The sequence below is a fragment of the Lichenostomus cassidix genome, chromosome 5 (genome assembly GCF_008360975.1).
Source record: "Lichenostomus cassidix isolate B80296 chromosome 5, HeHo_3.0, whole genome shotgun sequence".
NCBI classification, from domain to species: Eukaryota; Metazoa; Chordata; class Aves; order Passeriformes; family Meliphagidae; genus Lichenostomus; species Lichenostomus cassidix.
In genome coordinates, this window is record NC_139486.1 from 45,448,323 (window position 1) to 45,470,566 (window position 22,244).

At 41.4% G+C, this 22,244-nt stretch overlaps 1 protein-coding gene across 4 annotated transcripts in view; it reads left to right on the forward strand.

The window, feature by feature from the left end:
- AP2A2 (adaptor related protein complex 2 subunit alpha 2) overlaps window positions 1-22,244 on the forward strand; it is a 51,050-nt gene that overhangs the window by 7,932 nt on the left and 20,874 nt on the right. For all 4 annotated transcript variants that reach the window (XM_085062809.1, XM_085062811.1, XM_085062810.1 and 1 more), the window contains exons 2-5: window positions 11,684-11,752; window positions 19,171-19,313; window positions 19,941-20,134; window positions 22,064-22,193. In XM_085062809.1, the coding sequence (XP_084918935.1) occupies window positions 11,684-11,752; window positions 19,171-19,313; window positions 19,941-20,134; window positions 22,064-22,193 (536 nt within the window). The remainder of the gene's footprint in view (window positions 1-11,683; window positions 11,753-19,170; window positions 19,314-19,940; window positions 20,135-22,063; window positions 22,194-22,244) is intronic.

Here is a 22,244-nt window from a genome sequence, read left to right on the forward strand (position 1 = left end):
GCTCGAATGCTCTTAATGTAGAGGCTAAGGAAAACAAACCAGAAAAATTCTTATGTTCGGAAAACAAGGACTCGCGGCTCTCAGGGAAGATGTCTAACATCACCTTTAAAATTGAGAATTTATCTTTTGTGTAAGAACTGTGTTCTTCCCAAGTAAGTGTTCCTAGCCATTAAGGAATTCAGTGAAGTTCCTACTCTTAACCTTGGTAGTATTTGTAACTCTGTTAAACAGAAATGTAGACTTGTCCTCTGTTCACATGCAATTATCAAACAGGCTTTGAAGAGTTCATGTCATATTGGACTTATGGTAGTGCCACAGATAGTCACTTACACTGCTACTAGCCTTGAAGAAGCTTGACAGAATTGTGGCAGGCTTTCTCTTGTGCTAACAGAGCCTTCTTCCCTCTGCCTTATAGCTGTTCATGCCAGCAATGGTACATCTGTAGTCAAAAATTGTGAGATGGCCATAGGCCAGGTAAGGCTAAGAGGTAACACAGTGTAGCAGTTCTCACCTGTACATAAATTCAAAACAAATGAATTAATGGCTGGGCTCAATTACACTGACTGCTGGCCATAAGCAGGTTAGAGCTATATGAGTACTGAGAACATCCAAACATCCACTTTCACTTCACTTTAGTGAAGTTATTTATTATTTATTTATTGTTTTAAATGTTGACAATATGCCTGTTTCTCAAGGCTCTTGCTTGCAGAAATCTACTCTGCTCAGTATTTGTGTAGCTGCTGATAGAAAAAAGGCTTCTCTGTTCCTTTGGGAATAAATGTGTAGGCTTGGTCAGAGATATATCAGGGCGGGCTGTGTGCCTCAAACTTGGCTTAAGCAGTCTGCAGTTAGTATAGCAGCAAGTTAATCCTGATGGAGCAGGTCACTGTCTGAGTGAGCCACAAGCTGCCCACTAATTCTAACCTTGAAGCACTTGCTTAATCTTGCAACCCTGTTGCCAAGTAACTATTAAAATATGTCAGGTGTTCTTTTCAAATGAATGGACTCAACAAACCTCTTTCCTGTAACTTCTGTTTTCTCATTCTTTAGATTGTAATGCAGAGCTCCAAATGGAGGTATGAGGGTGTGTTTGTGCAGTACTGCAGCGCTGGCTGTAGCCTGGATTACTGGGAAATACAAGAATAGTAGTTGATTCTTTGATGAGCTGCATGACTTACAATGTTCCCTACTCTATCTATGTTAAACAAGATGGTAATTAAAGATAATACTGCTCTGCAGACTAAATTTGCCTTGCCTAATGAAGGCAGTAGGCAGCATGATGGAGTCTGAAGCCTGACAAACTCCCAAATATGAAGTAATCCACCCATAAGCACCTTGGACTGTGTTGTGGCTGGGTACCTCTGTGCTCGGTGCTCATCTTGGAGAAGATCAGCAGCACTCGTACACTAGGGCTGTAAGGCTATAAACACTGTATGTCTTTTCAGCAAAACAGCAGCCCAAAGCTTACTGACTTGAAATCTCCTCTTTTAATAACTTATTACAGATATTTAATCATAGTCTGTTAAGATGGTTAAAGTCTGAGTAAGTGAAAGTGAGAAGGATGTGGCCTGAACTCATATGGAACATAATCTTCTTGTGCTGTGGCTTATGTACTGACCTACCATCAGTCTGTATACATGACATGACCTTTGTTAAAGCCTCTCCAAGTTGAATGGCGTGGTTACAGAACATTTTGTTGGTATACAGCCCTGATAATTTCATGAAAGTGGGAGCTGGATAACAGCCTGAAAGTGTGGCAGAGCAATTGCCTTTGTTAGCTCTGAAATGTAAGCCTCTATTCCTGCATGTGTTGGTTTGGAAACAAACCAGTGAGAGATCACAAGTCAAGACTGAAATTAAAAAAAAAAGTGAAATAATACAAGGAAAAGCACTGACAAAGTCAGATACAACCTAACACCCTGTTAGGGTGGTAGTAGCAGTTCAACTGAAGTAGTCCAGTTGAAGCGGTGATCTTGTGAAGGTCTAGTCTCCAGCTGAAGATCCAGTAGTAGCTCTGGTCTTCTGGGAACCCAGTAGACAGGGCTAGCTCAGGCAGTTTTAAGGCCAGGTTATATCCAGGTGGGAACACCTGGCTCCTCCCTCCTCGGCAGAGCATCTCACAATGGGATGAGATAAGTCTATGAGTCACACGGTGGGTCTCTGATGGCTCATTGCCTGTCATGCGGGGTGGGTCATTAGCAAGTGATAATAGCTAAGGATGGCCCATTGCCTGTCATCCGGAGTGGGTGATAGCAGCTAATGGCCCACAGCTGGTGGTAATAGAATACTTAACTACATCAATATTGCAACCTAGGACATTATCCACCCCTTATTCTATTACCATCTACACAGTTCTCACTCAAGATAAGGTCTCCTTGTGGTACACAACAGGTTTCCCCATCTGCTTTCATCACCCACCAAGTATAACCAGGTCTTTGGGCAAAAACCACTCTACGTATGGGTTTGCCTTTGCCTGAGGTGGGACTAATCTAAACAGTTTTTCCTAAAAAACCTCTTACGTGTATCACAGGGACTTTATCTCCATCCACTGTGTGCAAAGGTTCGGACTCGGCAGGACCGGCTCGATTGATAGAACCCCTTGTGTTAACCATCTAGGTGGCTTTTGCTAAGTTCAGTTTTCAATTTTTGAAGGTTCTCCCGCCAAGTGCCTTCAAAGTTGTCTTAAGTATTTCGTTGCACTGTTCAACTTTCCCAGCAGCTGGTGCATGATAGGGGATGTGGTATATCCATTCAATTCCGTGTTCTCTAGCCCAGGTGCGTATGAGGCCATTCTTGAAATGGGTTTCATTGTCAGACTCGATTCTCTCAGGGGTACCATGTCTCTACAGGACTTGCTTTTTTAGACTCAAGATGGTGTTCCGGGCAGTAGCATGAGGCACAGGGTAGGTCTCTAACTATCCCGTGGTTGTTTCTACCATGGTCAACACATAGCGCTTTTTTTGGCGGGTTTGGGGAAGTGTGATGTAGTCAACTTGCCATACTTCCCCATACCTGTACTTTGACTATCGTCTACTATACCACAGAGGTTTCACTTGCTTGGCTTGTTTGATTGCAGCGCAAGTCTCACAGCTGTGGATGACCTGTGAGATGTTGTCCATGGTTAAGTCTACTTCTCGGTCACGAGCCCACTTGTATGTCGCATCTCTCCCTTGATGACCAGAGGCATCATGGGCCCAACGAGCTAGAAATAATTCTCTTTTGTGTTGCTAGTCTAGATCCACTTGTGACACTTCCACCTTGGCAGCTCGGTCCACCTGCTCGTTGTTACGATGCTCTTCATTAGCTTGACTCTTAGGAACATGTGCATCCACGTGTCGAACTTTCACAGTCAGTTTTTCTGTCCGGGTGGCGATGTCCTGCCAAATCTCAGCGGCCCAGATGGGTTTTCCTCTGCGCTGCCAGTTAGCCTTTTTCCAGCGATCTAACTATCCCCACAGTGCATTGGCTACCATCCAGGAGTCGGTGTAGAGATAGAGCCTTGGCTATTTCTCTCGTTCAGCAATATCCAAAGCCAGTTGGATGGCTTTAAGCTCTGCGACCTGACTCGATCTACCTTGTCCCTCGGTAGCCTGTACAGCTTGTTGTGTGGGGCTCCATACTGCAGCTTTCCATTTCCGATCTGCGCTTACAATTTGGCAGGAACCATCGGTGAAGAGGGCATAGCGTCTTTCACTCTCCGGCAGCTCGTTATACGGGGGTGCTTCTTCGGCACGTGCTACTTGCTCTTCTGCTTCTTCTGAAGATAATTTAAAAGTCTCACCTTCAGGCCAGTTTGTTATGATTTCCAGAATCCCAGGGCGATTCGGGTTTCCAATACGGGCGCGCTGTGTGATGAGAGCAATCCATTTGCTCCATGTGGCATCAGTGGCATGGTGGGTAGAGGGAACCCTTCCCTTGAACATCCACCCTAGCACTGGCAGTCGGGGTGCAAGGAGAAGTTGTGTTTCTGTGCCGATCACCTCTGAGGCGGCTTGGACTCCTTCGTAAGCTGCCAAGATTTCTTTCTCGGTGGGAGTGTAGTTGACTTCAGACCCTCTGTAACTTCGACTCCAGAATCTCAGTGGTCGACCTCGGGTCTCACCAGGCACCTTCTGCCAAAGGCTCCAGGACAGACCATGGCTCCCGGCTGCAGAGTAAAGCACATTCTTTACCTCTGGTCTTGTTTTGACTGGTCTCAGCGCTACTGCATGAGCGATCTTCTGTTTGATCTGGGTGAAGGCTTGCTGCTGTTCAGGGCCCCAGTGGAAATCGTTCTTCTTGCGGGTGATGAGGTAGAGAGGACTCACAATCTGGCTGTACTCAGGGATGTGCATTCTCCAAAAGCCTATGGCGCCTAGGAAGGCTTGCGTCTCTTTCTTGTTGGTTGGTGGAGACATTGCGATGATCTTATTGATGACCTCAGAAGGAATCTGACGCCGTCCGTCTTGCCACTTTACTCCCAGGAACTGGATCTCTCGGGCAGGTCCCTTGACTTTGCTCTTCTTGATGGCGAAACCGGCTTCCAGGAGAATTTTGATGATTTTCTCTCCTTTTCCAAATATTTCCGTTGCTGTGTCCCCCCACACAATGATGTCATCAATATACTGCAGATGTTCTGGAGCCTCACCCTTTTCCAGTGCAGCCTGGATCAGTCCATGGCAGATGGTGGGACTGTGCTTCCACCCCTGGGGCAGTCGGTTCCATGTGTACTGCACACCCCTCCAGGTGAAAGCAAACTGAGGCCTGCACTCTGCTGCCAGAGGAATGGAGAAAAAGGCATTGGCAATATCAATGGTTGCATACCACTTTGCTGCCTTGGATTCCAGCTCATACTGAAGTTCCAACATGTCCGGTACAGCAGCACTCAGTGGTGGTGTGACTTCATTTAGGCCACGGTAATCTACTGTCAGTTTCTATTCTTTACTGGACTTACGCACCGGCCATATAGGGCTGTTAAAGGGTGAGTGAGCCTTGCTGACCACCCCTTGGCTCTCCAGATTCCGAATCATCTTATGGATGGGGGCCACAGAGTCTCTGTCAGTGCGGTATTGCCGGCGATGCACTGTTGCTGTAGCAATTGGTATCCGCTGTTCTTCAATTCTCAGTAGTCTTACAGCAGACGGGTTATCTGAGAGATTAGGCAGGGTATTTAGTTGTCTTATGTCTTCTGTCTCTACAGCTGCTATCCCAAAAGCTCAGCGATGTCCCTTTGGGTCCTTGAAATATCTACTCTTGAGATAATCTATGCCGAGGATGCATGGGGCGTCTGGACCAGTCACAATGGGGTGTTTCTGCCACTCATTCTCAGTTAAACTCACTTCAGCTTCTAGTACAGTCAGCTGCTGGGATCCTCCTGTCACCCCAGAAATAGAAATGGATTCGGTCCCCACATACCTGGATGGTATCAGGGTGCACTGAGCGCCGGTATCAACCAAAGCCGTGTATCTTTGTGGGTCAGACGTGCCAGGCCATCGGATCCACACAGTCCAATAGATCCGATTGTCCTTTTCCTCTACCTGGCTAGAGGCAGGGCTCTTCTAATCTTGTTTTTGGTGCACGATGTTTTTCTCTTGTAAATGTGTTCCTGAGGTCCCTTCAAGCGGATCAGTCATATTATCACTTTTATTCTGTCTGGAGTTCTGTCCACAAGAGACTGGGGCAGTGTTGTACTTAGATGAGCTTCCTGAAGTGGATGTTTCCTTTTTCAATTCACGTACCCGGGCTGCTAAGGTGGAGGTGGGTTTCCTATCTCACTTCCTCATGTCTTCCCCATGCTCTTGAAGGAAAAACCAGAGGTCACGTCGTGGAGTTTGTCTTCTTTCTTTGGCTGGGGGATGTCTGCTCCTGATGGCAGAGACTCGGGTTGGTTTCGGTGTGGCATGGAAAAATCTTTCTTTGAGCTCTTTCCTTAGTTTTTGATTCTCTTCAATTAAGCTCTGGACTTGCTCGGCCAGGTTTGTTTCTACTGATGAGACCTGGGTGCGTAGTGGGGCGGTGACAGTGTTCTCATAAATTCTCAGTTTGTTTGCTAACACGCTCACCTGGTCTTCGCTTTCCCTCTACTGCAGTGTTGCTAGGTAACGAGAGTATATTTCTGGTCCGAGCCGCGCGAATCTTAGCTACATTTGTGAAGTGCACCGGACATTATCTGGGCTCTTGGGGAATCTCTCGTTGTCTGAGAAAATGATTTCTAGCACGGCCAATTCTCTCAGGCATCGGATACTTTGTTCTATTGTGTTCCATTTCCTTTGGTGCATTTGGAGGTTTTCTTTACATAGGTATCTGTCCCGTACACTCGCCAGCAATCGCCGCCAGAGGCTGAGAGTTTCCTGGGTTTTCCCAATTCCCTGGTCAATGACCACATCCTGGGACAGGGATCCCAGTTGCCTGGCCTCACTTCCGTCCAGAATGGTGTCATTAGCGGCGGCATCCCAGATGCGGAGCAGCCAGGTTAAGATGGACTCGTTCGCCTGCCGGGTGAATTCCCTCCGTAGGTCACGCAGCTCCCCCAGGGACAGAGAGCGAGTGATAATCTCCGGCTCTGTCTCTTCTGCTTGGTGAGATGGTCCTGCCGCATCCTCATCAGTCGCTATGCGGACTGATTTGCTCTTGGATTTCTTTTTTTGGACGGGGGCAACTGCTACAGGCTTCGGCTGTTCTGATTTGCTTTGTTTCTCCTCAAGAAGACAAAATAATGTTCTGATCTTCAGCATGAGGTACACGGTGCTGGTCAAAGAGAACAGAACTGACAAAAACATTATGCTATCCCTAACATCTAGAGAGAACTCAATATCCTCAAAAACGGCTGTGCCTGACCTGAAAGGCTGGAAGAAACCGCTCTCTCCTCCTAGCCCCAGAGGGTGGGTGCGATTGCTGAGGAGGTCCCAGATGGAGCAGCTCAGGTTAGGCCAGGCAGACAAAGTCGAGTATATATAACGAATGGTGTTTATTGCTTCACAGGTTACTATGCAATAGGCATAATAAACCAATAGAGCAATTTTCATGCTATGCCCTGATCGTAACAAGAGCAATACGACGGGCAGATAGCTTCCCATTTGAGGAAAGATATAGAGAGCGAGATAAAGCACCTATATAGATAAGCTGAGCATCATGGTGATAGGATTTCTGCGTTTCCCCAGGTCGTGCCCCACGTTGGGCGCCAAAATATGTGTTGGTTTGGAAACAAACCAGTGAGAGATCACAAGTCAAGACTGAAATTAAAAAAAAAAGTGAAATAATACAAGGAAAAGCACTGACAAAGTCAGATACAACCTAACACCCTGTTAGGGTGGTAGTAGCAGTTCAACTGAAGTAGTCCAGTTGAAGCGGTGATCTTGTGAAGGTCTAGTCTCCAGCTGAAGATCCAGTAGTAGCTCTGGTCTTCTGGGAACCCAGTAGACAGGGCTAGCTCAGGCAGTTCTAAGGCCAGGTTATATCCAGGTGGGAACACCTGGCTCCTCCCTCCTCGGCAGAGCATCTCACAATGGGATGAGATAAGTCTATGAGTCACACGGTGGGTCTCTGATGGCTCATTGCCTGTCATGCGGGGTGGGTCATTAGCAAGTGATAATAGCTAACGGATGGCCCATTGCCTGTCATCCGGAGTGGGTGATAGCAGCTAATGGCCCACAGCTGGTGGTAATAGAATACTTAACTACATCAATATTGCAACCTAGGACACTGCAGCATTGCACTCCTTCAGCGATCATCTTCCTTTTTCACTCTCCTAAAGGCTACTTGAGTGTTTCGAGTAATGGTAAAAATAAAATATGCATATAGAAATTACTCAGTGTGCGTTGGCAAGTCAGAGTAATGTGATGAAAACGTCTCAGTTAATCAAACACATTTTAACAGTGTCCTCACTCCTGCATTTAGTGGGACAGAAGATCTAGCTAAAAATTGGTCCTTGTTTATGATACTTCTGTTATCTTTCGTCCTTTACAACTGAAGCTGCCTTCCGCTGTGAGATTTTGTTTTGCTTTGTCATTCTCTAATATAAGCAGTTAATCATGTTTAAATAAGGTTACCATGCAGTATAACTACTGGAGTTGATGAAATTTGGGGTTAGATATTTCAGCCTGGTTTTAACTTGTGAGTTATCCTCAGCATTTTTACGAGTGTCCTCAGTGACATTTAACATTTGATGTGCTGGTGCTGTTTTCTAAAACTACAACTGCAGGCATGCTTAGACTGTAATCAGTAATAAAGAGACAACTGAATTGTTCAATGTGATTTCCAATATATGGAATTAAACTTTTATCACCAGCTAGTTTCTATGCTATTGATGTTTGGTCAAGGTCTGGATGAGATCATATATTGCATTCAAAATAGAACAGCCTGAAGGATTTATTCAAAACAGGCTTTTGTTCATATGCTAAGCAAGATTTAAAATTTGAGTGAATAAACCTTCAGACGTGACTATGGGTGTTCCTGTCATCTCACTGCTACAGCTGTGTGCATGGGGGTGGGATTTCCATGTTTGTGTTGCTGAGCCTGCAGACTATTTCTACCAAAGGTGCTGACTTCACAAATTCCTGAAGTATTTTAGTCAGGCTTTGCTTAATGCTCTCTTACTTGCTTTGGACACAAAGAACCAAATTTCTGGCAGTAATTGGTAATCTGTGAGCATATCAGTTAAATAATGCTGCTTGAAAGGTTTGCCAAGAGGTTTTGGTGATTTAAAAAAAGTAAAAGATGGTCTTGATTTCATCTTGGATAAGAAAAGCTGGCTGATATGTGTTTTTGTTCCCCTTTCCTCACCCCATTTTTAACATCAGTGGTTATTACCACACTTGCTGAGGTTAGGGAAAAAGTTTCTGATAATTCAAAGTAAGTACTGCAATTCACTTTCCTTAGAAACGTAAGGTAAAGGTACAGAGCAGAGACCTAGTTTCTAAATTTAAATGACCAAATATCCTGCTCAGGCTAGCAATGTCCCAGACTGAGGTCTATGTTCTCTGCCCTGTTAATGTAAATTAAGTACAAAATCTCCAGATTCGGTGGTTATGTCTTAATGAGATGTGCTCTTCCCATGGTAAAAGGGAAAATAAATTAATAGCTTTAGGAAATTAAAATTTTCATCAGGAGCAAATGAATGGCTGAAAATAAGGGAAGTGTTTTCACGTTGTTAAAAAGAAATAGCTTACAAAATTGGAGTGTTGTTTATTTACATGAAGAGTTGTACCCTTTTGGTGTACATTACTGTGGCCCCCTGTCCTCAGAGGATGGACCCTGGAGCAAACAACTTGCTTCAGTGTAGTAATGAACTCCTAATGCTGTTGACAAGTGCCTTAGAAGCAAACCCTGGAGTATCTGCTGTGTGCACAGGACAAATAATGCAATTAAGACAAATCTAAAATCTATAAAGGAAGACACTTCAGGTCTTAGATTGTACGACTTGCTGCTCATTTACACAATAAATAGTGTTACTGCTTTGAAACCGGCTTTCTTTAGGTTGACAGGTTAAATTAGAACAAAACTCATAATGTGTTGCATTATTAGTGAAAGCTGGTTAAACTTTGTGATTCCAACACATGCATCTGTATAAACTGAAGGAAGTATACTGTGTTCTCTAGCCTTGCCATTCTAGAAATCGATTGGAATTTCTAGGTCAAATTAAAACTGTGCACATTATCTTCTGCATTGTCTGGAAATCAAGATGCATACAGATAGCAACTACAATTTATGTTTCAGAACAGGTATTGTAAATTATTGATCTCTGAAGTTGTGGGTTGGTTTTTTTGCCCTGTGGAATACCTGCCAAGGCACCCTGCACTTCATTCTTTTGAGCACTGTCTGTTACAAAACACTGTTGTAGAATGGAAAAATTCCATTTTAAGCAAATATGTGGGGTCCGTAGGTATTTTGTTAAAATGACAAGGCAAACTGAAGTAGTTGCATCTATTTTGGGCCTGACATTTCTGTTTGTACAGTGTGCTGTGGCTGCTCTGTGTCTGTTCTCTTGTGGCCATTGTTAGAGGCAGATTAATAAAAACCCATTCTCTGCATCTTACGCAAGAATTGGTTTCAGAAGTGCATAACTTCCGTTTATTTTTTTGAATCTAAATCAAGAAATTACAAAATCTGTATTCATTTATACTTGGCAAGGGATTCCCTTATACTTGAAATACTTTGCTCTTAGCTTATCCTAAGGCACTTGTTTCCTTGAGTTACTTCATCACCTTTCGTGGGGCTTGCTGTAAGAGCAACTTCGGAATTGTAAAGGGAGGATTAACAGTCATTGGGTGACACAGGCATTTGGACATGGGACTACAGTGGAATATTTAAATGCTGTGAGTTGTTTCTATTGAAGAAAGGGGTGAAATTGGAGGTACTTTGGAGTGCTGGTCATGATCTGCTCTTCAAGCTTTGTCACATCCCCTTCTTGCACATTTGTGGCTGTAGTTGTGATCCCAGTGGTGTGTGGAAAAGCCTGGGGTGAATGCAGGGCATGTGACCCTACTGCTCCTAAGGTTGGACCATTTTGAACCAGGGCTAGGAGACTTTTACTCATAACCTTGTAGCCAAATACATGTGATGACGAGGGAAGGAAGCTGTCATTTTCTGCTGCTAGGTGATGTTTTGGAACGCTTGAAACGCTTGGAAAATGAACAAAAGTTTCAGACTTCTTGGAAGTTTGAGTAGGTGCAGGACAATTAACAACAGAACTAAATGGCTAGTTCTGCACTGCTGAAGTGCACTTCACTTGCTTCCCTCAAAAGATAAGCAACCAATCACAAATGCCTGAGTTGACTGTTTTACCCTTCTGTGCTCCTACTTGTGTAGGAGACAATGGATCCAGACCTCTGTAGAATCTCAGTCACCAAAAACTGAAATGCAAAAGAGTTGCATTGCTCCTTTGATTTGAGCTATGCAAATATTGCTTGAATAAGTTTGCATTATCAAATTTAAACTGCAGCTGTTTTTCTGACTATGTAACTTGAATTGGTACTAGAAATCCCACTACCTATTCTTGGAATCAGAAGTTGGTACGAAATACTGATGGTGCTGAGAAGTGTAATGTTGCAAAGTCATGTAATAAAATGTGAATTTTAAATATTTCTGGTTTTCATATGACTTTCATGAGGTACATTGAAAGTCTGAACTTGTATTCTAACTGTGTGAGGTCTTGAGTGTTTGGACTCCTTGAGAGTTTGCTGCGTTTCCTCTTCAGTGTATTAAGTATGTTTTGAAAGCTGTTGAACTGCATGACCGTTCAATAGAGAAACAATAAATTGGTTTGTCCTTAAGGTGAGGAATAACATGACCTGCTTCTTTATAAGATTGCACTTAAGAGATTCTTTTCCTTCAAACCACTGTCAACTTCGTAATCCCATAGCAAGTAAAATTCACTTTCCTCTGAGCAGTTTCAGGAACAGAAAAGCTGGAGAGTTTGTGAAAGTCAGTAACAGTGGCATCTCAGGTTATATGCAAGTGACACTGTCTAAAGTCTGCAAAGCTCCTTGAAACAGGGAGGTCCTTAGAGTTTCTCAAATTCCCCTTTAAAGTGATGCTTAAGTTACATCTGTTTGCCTTTAGTTCCAATGCAGGAAAGAGAGAATAACAACTCCTCCTGATACTTGCATGTTCACAAATGTGTGTTTCTGGTTGGGTGAAAAAATGCTTAGGGTGGCAGAGAGATGTCCAAAGCACTGTGTCCTGACACATCTTCTTTTCATTTCAGGTAAAAGTAAAGAAGCGGAGATAAAGAGGATAAATAAAGAACTAGCAAACATTCGGTCAAAATTTAAGGGTAAGTGACTTGTTCATACTAAACTATATGTATTTCCATATGACATTCTTTTATGGGGTTTTGTTTTTCCAGGTTTGGACTTTTTTTGTCAACTGCAGACCGAAGCAAAAGTCTAGCTCATTCTCTTAGAATAACTGTCAAAAATGTTCTCTCTACAGAACTTTCTGACAGTTCTATGATTCGTAGCCATAAAAGAAGCAAATTCCCTCCTCTACCAAAGAACTGGGCTACTGGTCACAAACTATTTCTAATAATTTGTGTCTTACCATGTGACTACTCAGCCTGTTTGCTTACAGAAGGCTGTGAGGCTGTGGATAGTTTGAAGGAACATGGGTGGACATGATTATTTCCAGTAAAACAGAATCTGTTTAAACTTTTCTTCCTTCTCCCCTCTTCAGCCCCGAGCCCTTTATTGAAGTAACAGGTTAGACTGTCTTCTAGCAGAATTAAGATGAAAATGTGTAGTTGATGAAGCTATACATCCTGACCACAAGCAACAGCAGTACAAATTATTCAAATGAAACAAAGGATATGCAGTAACTAATTCCAAGAGGCAGCAATTCACTTTTAAACAGCACAGCGTAAAACTCATGCTGTTAGCTGTATTGAAGGTGTGTACCTGGTTTTGAATTTTAAAGATTCTGAGGGGTAGTTGGGATGTTTTTAAATGGAGTTACAACAGTAGTGGCTGTGGCAAGTTCTGTTTAAATAGCTATGGGGCTGTGTGTGTAGTTAGATAAGGCATTGCAATGTGGAGGTTGTCTGTGTGCCTTCAGAATCTGCTGGATTTGTAGTAAATTCCTTTACTTTAGTTGGCCGTCCTGGCTTAGACTAGCATATCTGTTTGGAATACTCAAAGCGTTAATAAGTAGCTTTCCTGAACTTTGTATGATCTGTTACTACATTTTGAGAAGCCATCACATGCCTCTGTGTTTACATTTTTCACTTAGAAAAATAGGTAAAAGTACATGAACAGTTAATTCTTTGCTTACTTTTGAAGTAAGGGAGAAATTGTCATAGGAATCTATGGCTTTCTAGAACCATGAGTCAGGCCATGACCAGAGAATAGAGGTTCTTTCAGCAAAGTAGTGTCATAACTTTAGCCTACATGCCTTGTGTAGCATCCTTTAAGCACTATTTAAATAGTTTTGAGCAAAGGTCAGTATATGCTCATTCAGTAGCTTGAGTGAAAGATGACTAAACATTCCTGTAGTTGATCTTCATTATGGTTACTTTGTTACTAAATCTGTGTGGATTTTGGGTGCAAAATTTTAATTACCTGAAGACAGTAATTCAATGAAACCTGAGCAAAAACATAAATGTCACAATTTGGAAAAAGTTGAGTTTAGACAACTTGCTGTGTAACTGCTTGAGGCCTTGAGAGTGTGAGGAGCTGATAGCTGTGATATCTTTGTGCTGCAGAAGTCCCACATAGGCTTCATGCTGTGTGGTTCTTCCATGCAGAAGAGCTATATAAAAATTAAGAGACCTTCATATGCATTTTTTTCTTGGTTTAAATGGAGGTCATTCAGTTTAACTCAGCTTTTAACATAGCTCTGACTTTTAAACTGTTTTTAAATAGTTTGGATTAAGACAAATATGTGATTGTGAACTTAAGATGGAGTTCCTTGCTAAATACCTGTGGTGAATACTGTTGCCCTTAGTTACTGGCCATACCTGGCCAAAGATGCAGCTTTTGGACAGACTGCATGACTGGAACCAGGGAAAGATCTCACTAAGAAATGAGACCTCTTGACAGGGAACTTCTTGCTTGACACTAGCGTAGGAGTCTGGTACACCTCTGGGCTTCAGTATACTCTACTGCAGTGTCTGGGCCCCCATGCCATGTAGCTTGCAAGGTATATTCTTATACTGTTACAGACAGAGCCTAAGTATTTCTACTTCTGTTCTATTGTGCGAGTAGCTGTCAAGCCTGTTAGCTGCCTTATGTTTGGGTAACCTGCTGTTTGAAATAATACCCTTGTATTTAACAGGCTGGGATAAGGTTTCACATCTCTGGGCAAGCAATACTAGAACTGATGGAACTTGTGCAATGGCTTTGGATTCTGATCTAGCTTTTGTGCATCAAGCTCAGCAGGAATTTAGAATTGCTGTACTTAAAGTGACTGTGTCTCTTGTCTAAGCATGAGGAAGCTCCATTGCTGAGCTCACTGTGTCCTTGACGGTTGCTTGAAATGCTTCTGCATTAACCGAGATAAGAAGAATGTTGTAGAGAGAAACCACACCGGTGTGATAAAGGAGAAGTTGTAGGAGTTAAGTATGGAGATGTTATTCCTTTTGCTTTACATGTTCAGACTGTAAGCTGATTTTGCTCCCATGCTTGAGCCAAACTGAAAGTCTCACTGTCAGAGCAGTAACTGCTTGGGGAGTGAAAAAATATCCAGTTTATTAAATAGTTGTATCACTTTGATCTCTCAGACCAGAATTTGTGCATTAATGAAGCTGCCCACAAATCTATAAGCTGTTTTCACGGTCAGAGGAACTTTGTCATCTGCTTGAGTCAGACTTGTTCTTTTTTTCCTGCTGTGGCATTAGAATTTAGTTTTGTTTTGATTGCTTAATAGGGTTGTGTTACAAGAGTGGCTGCTAGATTTCAGACATGTTTGCGTATCTTTTTGGCTTGTGCAGAAGTGCCAACAATGTCAGTTGTTAATTGCTGCCTTTTTTTTTTTTTCCTGTTTTTTCTTCATCTGACTTTTTTTTGTTCCATATTCTTCTCTATTGTCTTCTTATTCTTCCAAGTCTTCTCTATATTGTCCCAAAATACAGGGTAACCCCTTGGAGGAAGTTAAGATAAGGCTCTAAATACCTGTTTTAAACTGTGCAACAGTATATTCAGTAAATTGCTTTTCTGGCAGGCTGTGAAAGCATAGGCTTTATATTTAAGATGGGCCTGCTTAGTCACACTGTCTTCTGATCAAGTGTGAAGGCAATCAGACAATAAAATCATAAAGTGTCTTCACTTACAAACTGAATTGTTGGAAGTAAAATCAGGCTTCAAATATGACCTGAGTTGTAGGGCTGATTTAATAATACTTTGCTCTGATGCTAGTAGTATGGTAACTAAATACTAGTTTATATATTTGTATTGGTTGTTTGCCACAAATACTCAGCGTTTGATGTAGAAGGCTTGGACTGTCACTCCTACAGAAATACAGATCTTAAAGTGTAGTTGTGTTCATAAAATTCAAATTCACGTTTCTTAGCCTCTAAGCTAGTAGTGGCGTTCTGATACAGTATATCTCTTGATTGCAGCCAGCTGCATGAACGGAGGTCAGCGTCAGCCTAGGAAGGAAGCAAAGCAACAGTGTTGTCCATTCTGTTTTGTGCAAGCCATTACTGTGGTTTTAAAAGTAAGATTTTAAGGTAGCAATCAGCTGTGTGAAAGCTAGTGAGATTAGACTTGTCAGACTTCCTTATCTACCCCCCAGTGAACATCTCAAGAACTAAACTGCTTTCTTGACCCCTCTGGCTGGTAGCAGGCTCAGTAGCAGTGCAACACACTGGCTTTTAAGTACGCTGAGTTTGTGTGGAAAGCGGCTGCTGTTTTTTAACTGATGTTCCAAACTAGAGCTGGAGGGTGCTACCTGGGTGCCAAAGGGTCTTACAATACTTTCTTGCCTTATCTTTTTTTTTTCAGATGGCTACGTGAAAGATATATATGAGCAATGAAAACCAAAATTTCTGCGTTGAAATGCTAGAGAGGTGTAAACAGAAATGTTGAAGTAGTAATTATTTCTTAATAGTACTCATTGTTGATCAGCCGTTAACAATTTTTCTTTTAGCAAAATAACTAATAAATTTTTCAGGGAAAGCAAGTAGCCTTTGAAATGCCCACTGTGCTCAAAACCTGCTGACATGTATTGTGAATCCTTCCTGTTTCTGCTGACTTGATTTGCAGCACTTGCAAATGTTCCCAAAAGCATTTGAAAATGAGCTGAGTTAAAAGAAATGATTGTGTATTGCAATAAAGATAACAGAACATGTGACATTTCCTTCTGCTCTTGCTCGGATGTTTGCTTGGGACTGGGGGAAGCTGTACTATTTTAGCACATACTTAAGCAATGAGACTTGTTATTAATGTTTGAAATAGAACCTTCATAGCTCTTTGTAAATGCGATATGGAAGGGAGAGGAATAGTTAAAATTTCAATAAAAATCCAAGTCACAGACTTCTTCAAAACATAGCAGGAGTTAGACAACTGCTGTGAGACCTTTGACTGAAGTGCTCTTTTTTCAAATTTCTCAGATAATTAAATAATAATTTTTTTAACCCAGTATTCTGTTATTGCTGGGAACTAAGACTTTGAAGAACAGCTTTACTAACTGTAACTTGGCCTAGTTTATCAGCTTGCCTGAGAACTGTGACACTGCCTTCAGTTCTGTATACAGGGAACAGGAGGTTTTGAAAGCAGTAAGTGTAGCTTTTCTCTGTCTTCAGAACAGGTATTTCAGGTACTGATTTTACAATATTTTTCTTTGATACCACATGGTGGAGGAGGAAGCTGCTTGTTAGTAGGAGGGTGATGTATTGTGTGCTTGATTGCATGGCATAGCTTTTATCAAAAATTCTTCAAATACCCTGAGATCCAAGGACCTTGCTAATCTGAGCTCTTAAAACATTGGTATCTTGGAAGGATATAATGTTTTAAATGGCTGAGTCCTAAACCTAAAAAAGGAATTGCTAAACCATGACAAATAGCTTGTGAAACTTGATGTGCTTTCGAATAGGCATATTTTCTTGTGCCTATGTTTTTTGTTAAGCAATTGGGTTGCAGTATTCTGTACTCCCCTTCTGGTGTCACAGAGTTATTTGAGAACGTAAGAGATAAGATTTAATATTTCTAACTTTTGTATATTGCTGAGGGATTGTATACTAATAGGCAGCTTGAGTTCAGCCTCTTGGCCTGCTCTGAATTCGGTCTTGGAGGGTGGTTGGTGTGTCTTCACCTCTGGTAAAGTTCCTGTGAAAGCTACTTTCTGATGTCTTTTGGTGTATATGAATCTCACAGAAATAACTAATGATACTAATGCTATCCAATACCATAGTAGGCCCTCAGTTATGTAGAGCTTGGCCACGAGGGTATCACTGACTAAAATGGTTTCAGCTTATGTAGTGCCCCCTTCTGTGAATCATAATAGTATCTGTTGATAGTATTGAGCATCACCTGTTCGTTTCATTGGTCACTTAGGAATAGCGGACTTGTCAGGAGCTGGAATAGTTTTTAGGTAATGTAAAGTGCCACTGGTTCATTCACTGATTATTTCTTTTGTCTCTGGATCTCATGTAGATGACCAATTAAAATCAAATATTAAGAGTTTACTGAAACTCTTCTTAAGCAGCTGAAAAAATATTAGAAAACTAAAGCTATCACTCTGCCTTTTCCTGTGTTTTGTTTTTGGGTTTTTTCCTTGCCATTCCTAAGGAAAGGTATCTTTAATCTGCATCCCCCTGCCGTGGTGGATAAGGAAGAAGCTTCTGCTCTTGAGTGCCATTTTTTTGGGAAAATAGTGTAACAGGAAGCATTTATACAGAACACTCCATTGCTGTTTAAGTCATAGTTTGAAGGTCACAGCAGATGGACAGACATTGTTGACTATTTCCTCTTTCCTCTGGCCGTATTGCTTCCAAAGAAGGGGGAAAAAAAGATTTCCCACTGGATGTTTCACTCTGGTTCTTCTAACAGTAATTCCGCTGTCTAGGAAAGCAAAATTCCCTGCATTTATTTGTTGACTCAGCAGGAAATGAGCCTTATGGCAGCAAATTGTAAAAGTGGCTTGAAGAAAACATGTCTTCGGGCAGCCTTCTGCAGAGCTGGCTGTTGTCAGAGGATGTTGACAGGATCCAGTATAGCAGTATTTCACTGTCATGGGCATCTTCAGTAGTGCTGCTTCCTCTATTGAAGTAAAATGTGACATATTTTGGCGTCTGAAGTATGGACCTGAAGACAGCTCCTCTTTGCACAACATAAAAATAGCTTTAAGGTGAAGGTTTTTGTTGGCAAGTGATGCACTGTCTGTGCCAGTTAAAAAAAATCAACAGTGCCAAAAACCTCAAATTAGAAGGGTATCATTGTCTGCATTAAAATAGACACTTAACTTATTAAACTTAACTCAGTTGAAATAAGACTAAGTAAAAAGTTTCTAGGGTCAAAATAGAGAGCAACCCCCAAAATGCATAGTTGCAGCCTGTGGACCAGAATGCTTTCTGTTGGTTCACTACTGTTACATACCTTCACACATGGTAAGGCATGAATGAAGACCATCTAGCTCTAAGTTTGTTAGTGGTAAAGTTTCCTTGGTTTTTATCCAGTCCATGAATGTAGTGTGAAATCCAGAGGAGTAGATACATGTGATGTTGAAAATTTGATATGCCTCTGCATCAATTCATGAGAAGGAAGAAGGAGCAACTTCTGTACTATTAAGACTATTTTATATTTAGCTGCCTATTATATAAATCTCAAGTTGAAAAAGAAAAGGGAGCTTAGAGCTTTTATTGGTAAGGGCAATGAGTAAGGGATATCTTACTGAAGCTTTAGTGTATGAGTGCTGTTCTGGCTAAATTTGTCCATCACTAAGGAATACACACTTAATGTGACAGATCAGTTTTTCTGGGCCCAGAATGCTGAGGCAAAGGAGCTTATATACCCTTTTAGGCAGCAGTACCTATCTATCAAAATTTAGCTACTGTGACTGAATTATCTAGCATTTAGTCTTGCCTGATTAACTGGATACTCCTTTATTTCCTGATTTGAAGTAGGGAAAGAATGTAACACAGAAAGTGTTATGTTCATATGTAGCTCTTCCCTTCAGGAAAAGCAGTGGTCTCCCAGTGAACTGGAAGATGCACTGCTCCACATCACTTTTGCAAGCTTCTTAAATCAGCAGTACTGCAACATATGGCCAGACCTATTTACGGTACATTTTTCTTCTAAAACTGGAACACTTGTGAATACTTTCATTTTACAAAAACTTTAAAATTCTCATGGTAATCTCATTTCATGTGTTTCTTTGGGTCTTTGGGATATACCATTGTCACCTGATCTTTGTAAAACAACTTGCTGGGGTGTTTTTGTTGCTACTGAGTTCTCCACATTGGTGTATGTGGAAGTGTGTTACTGGGATAAAGGTTTGATAATTGGTTTAAGAGGAGAACCTGTATGGAAGACATAAATGCTCTTAACAGAAGCAGGAAAATCAAAATGGAGCAAACACACACGCACTACCTCTTAGTAAGAACATACTTTAAGGACACTGCAGGATACTTCAAGGACTGGATGATAGCTTTATTTCATGACCATCCTTTCAGATATAGATAATGGTAGATAGAATTAACACTAGGTAACCAGGTCTAGGTTCAACATAAGCTTAATTGTTGTTTGTTTCCTTGCTTTTCAGGTGACAAGGCTCTGGATGGTTACAGTAAGAAAAAATATGTCTGCAAACTGCTCTTCATCTTTCTCCTGGGGCATGATATTGACTTTGGTCACATGGAGGCTGTAAACCTGCTCAGTTCCAATAGATATACAGAGAAACAAATTGTGAGTAACTTGGTCTCTATTAAAGATAAGCTGGTCTGTCTAATATCCTGCCTCAGCTGTGGAGTCTCTAAAGAATTTTGCTTCATTCCCCCTGCCCTGGCTTAAAGCCTTATTTTGGCTCTAGCAGTGATTCTGAAGTCTAAACACCTTTGGGCACAGAGAGTCTTGAACTAATTGCAAACACTGAAATGTGCACTCTGCATAAAATTATTACTCTTGTTAAGAAACAGCCTTGAGTCTTGCATTTAAAGGTAAGTAACCTTTTAATTTTCAGAATATCTCTTTCCTTCTTCCCAGGTAAGGTGTTTATCAGGTGCATGTAACTTACTAGTATTTAGGTAATAAGCCAATGTCTTGATTTGCCCCTGTTCATCTACAATGATCTTTTGAGAATATGCCAAAACAGACTGATAAAACACTTAAAACCAGATAATTAGGGTAACACTGAACTTACTCGTTTTTGTTCAATTCACTTAATCTTTCTAGCCTTCGCTGTATCTAAATACCCATTTGTGCCCATGTGGTATTGGAGAGAACTAACTGTATGTGTCAAAGAAAACGTGTTTTCTGTTAATGCCACAATAAATCAAGCCATCTAAACTAAATTTTCCATTTGGTGACTTACAGGGCTATCTCTTCATCTCCGTGCTGGTGAACTCTAACAGCGAGCTCATTCGCCTGATAAACAATGCCATCAAGAACGACCTGGCCAGCCGGAACCCCACCTTCATGGGCCTTGCTCTGCACTGCATTGCCAATGTGGGCAGCCGGGAGATGGCAGAAGCATTTGCTGGAGAAATTCCCAAAATACTTGTGGCTGGGTAGGTATGATATGCCTCTTTCAAATACAACACCAATAAACTTTTCAGCAACTTAGTCCCATTGCAGCAGATTAATCCATGCTTAGGGCTGTACAGCCCTGGGCTTGCAGAAGAAATAGTGACCGTTCAGTAGCTGCAGGTGCTTTGGCTTGCCTGAGTGTGGAGTTGCTTGTAGGAGTGTAGAAATACATGGAAATTAATGTTGTCAGTATCTTGAATAGGCTTTTACAGCATTTTTGTGATCTGATTTTTCTTTTGGATAAATCTGTGGTACTGAATATCCCTGAAATATGTATGTTTTACTTTTCTTACCTCTCCTGATTAAAAAAGAAAACCAAAAAAACAACCTAAATAGATGTTTATACTACAAACTTTGTTATAAATTGAAGTTCTTATGTAAATACACTGACTTCATTAGGAATGTGATAATACTGATTTGTGCGCTTTCTTGCTTCCTCTCTTAGCCATGTAAACAGTAATTCATGTAAATGGCAAATAGTCACCACCAGCTTTCTAACGTTTGTATAGCTGAAAGTTTCTAAACAGACCTGGCAAATGTTTCTAGTTAAGTAAATGTAAAGTTGGACTTCAGGACTAATTTATTTTGAAACTTAAAATGTTCAAGTGCAAACAGTGCATTCAGACTCATGGATATGAAATGTTTTAGAACATGCATGAATCTTTGTGTGACAAACAAATGTCTTACATTACTATAGAAAGTGACATGCGGTATAAGAACTGTACTAATGCTGTAAATGTCAAGCCACTGCCCTTGCCACGTGCTGATCTCCATGTTGCATAGTGGAGACAACACTGCAGTGATGAGTCATGGATTTTAATAAGATAGACTTTTTAACTTAAAAAGTTCTAAAAGTTTCACTTAAGGTCACTAATCAAGCACAGCACCTTCAGTTCAGACTTATTTAATCTTAGAGCTGTGTTTATGTTCTGAGATAAGTCTTCAGGGTCTCATTTCTTCTGCATTTCTAAGATAATATATAAAAAATACGTTTGTGTGCTTGTCCTAGCTAAGTGGCTTGGGCAGAAGTAACCTTGTCAATTACATTTGCAACTTCAGTGTAGCTCTCTTGGCTTAAATATAAAGTAGAGAGGGGAGGAATAGGTTCATGGTTTTGTTTTGTTTTGCATTTTTTAACTGAGGTGCAATTTGATCTCATGGAAAACTGATAAATTAATGAGAAATAGCTGGCCTAAACTTCTACTGGGAATATAGAGGTTTCTGAACATTTAACCAAGATTGCACATTATAATCTGTCTCTTAAAACTTTTAGCGGTAGTGCTCTGTACACTTTATAGCTGTTTGTGCATCACACAAAATGCTTAGTTGACTACTTTGTGAAAAGGAGCTCACTGAACTAGAATAGGTGCATGCCATTCTTAAAATAGTCCATTTCTGTGCCAGCAGCAGGGATAGCAAAGTGGATAGATATTGTGGGTTGTGTGCTTGGACAGCCAACTCGCATTCCAGCTGTGGGTGCTGAAGCTGTTGGGTAGTTCATGGTTTCTATCTGACATGCAGGACCTATCAGGAGATCCAGCTTTGGTCACATTTCTAAGATAGTGTACCTTAACTATTTGACTCGAGTCAGCCTGGAAGAAGTTGGTTCTTATGATTAGATGTGAGATGAACTTTCACTTCTCATAAAAAGTTGTGAAATGTCACTCCCAAGTTGTAAAGAATCATTGCAAGTGTCCAGTAGCCTCTGCAATAGTTGAAAACTTGACTATAAGCTTACTGGAAAAATTAAGAAGAGCAAATACTTCAGCATAAGACTTGGGTGAACTTCTGTTGAAAATATGCAGCCTGGCCAGGGATGCCGAGTCAGTATGAAATCTGGCATAAAGCTGTCCTGCAGGTATTGCTGTGCCTTAACCCCTGTATTTTAAATCTGTGTGTTTGTCTTGCAGGGACACTATGGATAGTGTGAAGCAAAGTGCAGCTTTATGCTTGCTGCGTTTATACAGAACTTCTCCTGACCTTGTTCCCATGGGAGACTGGACATCTAGAGTGGTGCATCTCCTCAATGACCAGCACTTGGTATATCAGCTTTATTATGCTTCTTGGGCCTAGTGTGTACAGTGAATGATA